The 4,277-nt window shown below is 41.0% G+C and overlaps 1 protein-coding gene across 1 annotated transcript in view; it reads left to right on the top strand.

Annotated features, from left to right (window-relative positions):
- The window catches only part of LOC102764707 (chromosome unknown open reading frame, human C20orf194), a 107,157-nt gene that overhangs the window by 39,256 nt on the left and 63,624 nt on the right, over positions 1–4,277 (top strand). Inside the window, exons 11-12 of the mRNA XM_015560217.1 lie at positions 1,265–1,346; positions 2,798–2,834. Coding sequence (XP_015415703.1) covers positions 1,265–1,346; positions 2,798–2,834 — 119 coding nt within the window. The remainder of the gene's footprint in view (positions 1–1,264; positions 1,347–2,797; positions 2,835–4,277) is intronic.

Genomic DNA, 4,277 nt, shown 5'->3' with positions numbered 1-4,277 from the left:
GGCCTCCACTGCTGAAAGTAGGTCTCTGGCCTTTGCTTACAATGTTGCAATCCTGCTGGCTGAAGTCCAGCGGTATTTGTTACATAGTTTCTTAAACTGCAGGCTCAGAGGCCTGCAGCTGCAGGCGGGGAACATTGGTTTCCTCTGTCACTGAGGCAAGCAAGCTTCATGTTAGTTTCAAGCTGCCTGGCTGCCGGCCGCCATCTTGGCTGTCAGTTAATTTGCATATCTTGCTGATTAGCCAATGGGAAGGGTAGCGGTCGTATGCCAATTACCATGTTTCTCTTTTATTAGTGTAGATTTGAAGCAAAAAGGCTAAAAAATACTTTCACAAACCCAATTCTTTAAATTGTAAGAATAGTATCATCAATAGAATAAAAATTTTAAATTTCCTTAAAAATAGCCAATCATTCCAAGCCCAAATTTATGTCATATACCTTGAGGATCACAGCCCTTTTATTGAGGGTGTCAGGGAGCAGATTTTTGCCTTTGACGGTATATTGTCAGCTACATTCTTTTAAGGGAAGCAGACTGAAATGTGAGACTCTAATGATTATAAATCTGTGCTATTATAATGGAATTTTAAATATTTTCAGAATGTTTCTGACTCAAGAAAGCTGGGAAGTAGGCACTATTATTTTTAAATTAGAATTTGGAAAACATGAGACCCAATTACCTCTGGACTGAGACTCCAGATATGTCTCCAAGCCAGTAGGGGACAAGGCCACATTGAATGGGCGTGCTCTCAGGATCTTGCTGCTTTGTAAAGGGAGGGTGCACACAGTCTAAGGAGGCGTTCTTATGGAAACCCAAAGACAACAGGGGAGACAAATACAGTGACACTAGAGGAACTTGAAGCCCCTGGCAACTGCAGCTACAGAAAACATTAAACACAGCAACCCAACTCGCTGTCAGATCAACGTAAATCCTTACATTAAAGCCTATTTACCTCAGTTCCTGCTACCTGATACGCCATGTCTGGCCATTTTTTCTTCTAAGTTGTGAATTCATTAGCATCACGGGCTGACTGAGTACTCTATAGCCACCTTGCAATATTGCTAAGGTTAAAAAAAGACACACTCATACAAGGTAGCTTGGAAAAACAACTTTTAAAAGTGATCTTTTCCCCTATGCCTTTAAAAAAATAAATCAGCTATTGGTCAAATAAAAATGATTGCCATTAACTAATACACTTTTTGTTTCTCTAGTCATACACACCTAAATCCCTGCTCCTTTTTCACTTTTACTTTTTTCTGACATCCAGGTGGTACAGTGCGTCTCACCAAAGGGACCCCTTGCTTGTTCAAGAACATACTTTTTTGGAGCTACTCATGTTCCTTACTTGGGTAAGTCCCTATAAGTTGTCTTCTTATCAACTTAATAGTTCCTCCTGTGAACCAGAAGTGGACTCATGATTTACTGCTTTGCTCAGAAGCTCATGATGCCCAATTTGTAGCCCTCCAAACTCCCTCTCTGATTGCAAATGGAGGGTTGATGTGCCTAACACATTTCTTGCAGGATGTATTTCAGGAGAAAAAACTATTAGCTCAACATATATCAGTTCTTAACCATGTGTAAGACCAGGTGCTCAGTGTCAGAGGAAGGCAAAGATGAGTAAGTCCTAGGTGGAGGTAACAGGAGGTGTGGGCTGCATTGGGAGTTTGGATGACTCAGCCAGGTGCCCACCCAGCTCTTTTTATGAGGAAAGTGAAGAAAGACCATGGTGGAAAGATACCCAGGATCTAAGAACATGACAGGAGCAAGGGATCCATGTTGTGGGTCCATCCAGAAAGCTAACTAGGGCTGTCCCTCTTTCTGGGGTAACCAGAAGTTGTAGATATGCAAAGAGACAATGAGAAGAACCTCTAGACCAGTGGTTCCCAATGTGGGGCACATGCCCCACAGGGGGGGAATTTGATTTTTAAGGGGGGCAATTCAAGGATGAGTTATTAACAATGAATTTTTTGCATTTCTTATGGTTCTAGGGGCCTCATGTACAGTATGTAAATATATATTGTGACATACATTGTGGCATTTCAGTTCTCTGTTATATGTTTGGAACTTTATTTGCTATTTTTTTATGTCATTTCATATTATTATTTTTTTAATCAATTCCTTAGTGATTTCTTCTTCAGTACTTCACCTGTCGTTTTGTTCTTTTTTCTCTTTCATGGATGCCATGTTCTCTGGAAGTTTGTATAGACCAAGTTAATTGCCTTTTAGGCTTCCTCTACATGAATAGGAGTTCTAATAAGAATTATATGTCACAGGGGGCATCAGGATTTTAGACATGTTTCAGTGGGGCATGGCCAAAAAAAGGTTGGGAATCACTGCTCTAGAAATAAGAGGACCTCAGCACTGCTCCACAGTACATCAGAAACCAGGTTTTCTCCTTGATGTTGTTATATGAGCCAGGAAACTCTGAAAGAAGCATGACTTAGGTCGGATAAGTAAGGAAATGAATAGGCAGAACTGAACCTGCTTACTTATACCTTCTACTTTAAAAAAATTAAAATAAAAGCAAAAAAAAAAATGCCAGAGCCTAAGATTCTGTGTCTTTGGGATTTAGTAGTGATGCTGAATGGGCTGTCAAAGTCATTGTCTGGGGTGAAGTCCAGGAGGATAATGAGAAAAGCTAGGTTTCGCCGTCATTTCTGCTCGTACAATATTTAACTTAAAGGGGGGGAAAGTAGTTCTTGACATCTCTTTTGAATTAAATTAAGAAATCCTAGTTTCCTTGTGAAGTGTTTTCATCTCCTGTGATCTTATCACATTCTTATTAGATCCTCTTTCACAGGTGATGACAACAAGCTGCCCAAGAAAACTGAACAAATGTAAGTCTTCATTTCTATTTTATTTTTTATTTTTCAAAGTTGAGTTACTCAGAAGTTGGACTGTCCTATCTACCTCCTTTTGAGATCAGCAGTGGGTAGGACATCTGCTTTATGAGGTGAGCAGAGCTGTATAATTTCCCCGGAGGTACCCAGCCCCTATCAGCTGGGAGAGTGTAGGCTGGAGACCCTGCCAACTTTGCCATCTGCTGCTGCTCTTTAAAATTCAGAGGCTTCCTACCTGCACATCTATGCATTTAAATGGCATAACTCTTCTTAATATGTTTTCTGCATGGTGCATTTTTTTATTGGGACTTTCCTAAAAATAAAACATCCTGAAACCCATTGGGAGAATCTATATGAAACCCCCTCTGGTCTGAGAAGTGTTTACTCTGGGTTTGACACTCAGATTTACGAAACAGAATTCAGGTCTGAACTCAGGCTCTGCAGCCTTAGAAAGGTCCTAGTGTTGACTTCTCCCCCCTCTCCCTCTCCGCCCCCATCCCCCACACACACACATATAGTAGAAAATCAAAAATGGGAAATTAACTCATAATTCTTGTATTAGTCTACTTGGGCTGCCGTAACAAACATCACAGATTGGGTGGCTTAAACACACAGAACTTGTTTTCTCACAATTCTGGAGGCTGGAAGTCCAAGATCCAGGAGCCTACTGGCCTGGTTTCTGGTGAGGCCTCTCTCCTTGAGTTGCTTTCTCACGTGGCCTTTCCTCTGATCATGTGAAGAGAGAGAAAAAGATCTGGTGTCTCTTCTTCTTTTTAGAAGGTAATATAATCACACTACAGAAAATTTGGAAAAAAGAAAATAAGATCCTCCATAATTTTTCCTTTTTGTCACTATACAATAGTATCTTAATGTACTTTTTCTGGATTTTTAAAAAATTATACATTTAGGTTTTGTATAGTGGTAATTATGGTGTTTGTGCATTTTTGTGGGGGGGGTTTCTTTATCAACAAGTCAACCACATTCTGATAGGTTGGTGGGTATGTATAGTCTTGCTTTGTATCTGCTTGTGCTTCTGTGCCGGCTGTACTTAGCTATTGCACTGGATCCTCATTCTGGACTCTTAGACATTTTGCCTAATCCATATCCATTGGTACCCAGCTTCATGGACTGGTATCGAGGGGTGCTTGGGCGCACATCAGGGGACTGGTGGAACTTGGGCCTTGTGACATCCCAATAATGGCAACAGCAGCACGATCCAGGCACAGAGCAGGCCCTTCCCTTGTCATGGGTCCCAGACCTCCCATCCAGGCCATGTTAGTAGCTCAGTGGCTTTTTATTGAGCTCTTGTCTGAGGGCCAAACAGGGGGAAGCCTGATCAATGTTAGCACTGAATGATATTTGAATCAAGCTGGGTTGGGGAGGGCGGAAGGTCATCTTTTTTTTTTTTAAGGGTACCATTATTTTTTATTATTATTATTA

Source organism: Myotis davidii, unplaced genomic scaffold (assembly GCF_000327345.1).
Source record: "Myotis davidii unplaced genomic scaffold, ASM32734v1 scaffold32, whole genome shotgun sequence".
NCBI lineage: Eukaryota > Metazoa > Chordata > Mammalia > Chiroptera > Vespertilionidae > Myotis > Myotis davidii.
This window is presented reverse-complemented; position numbering and strand designations above follow the sequence as displayed.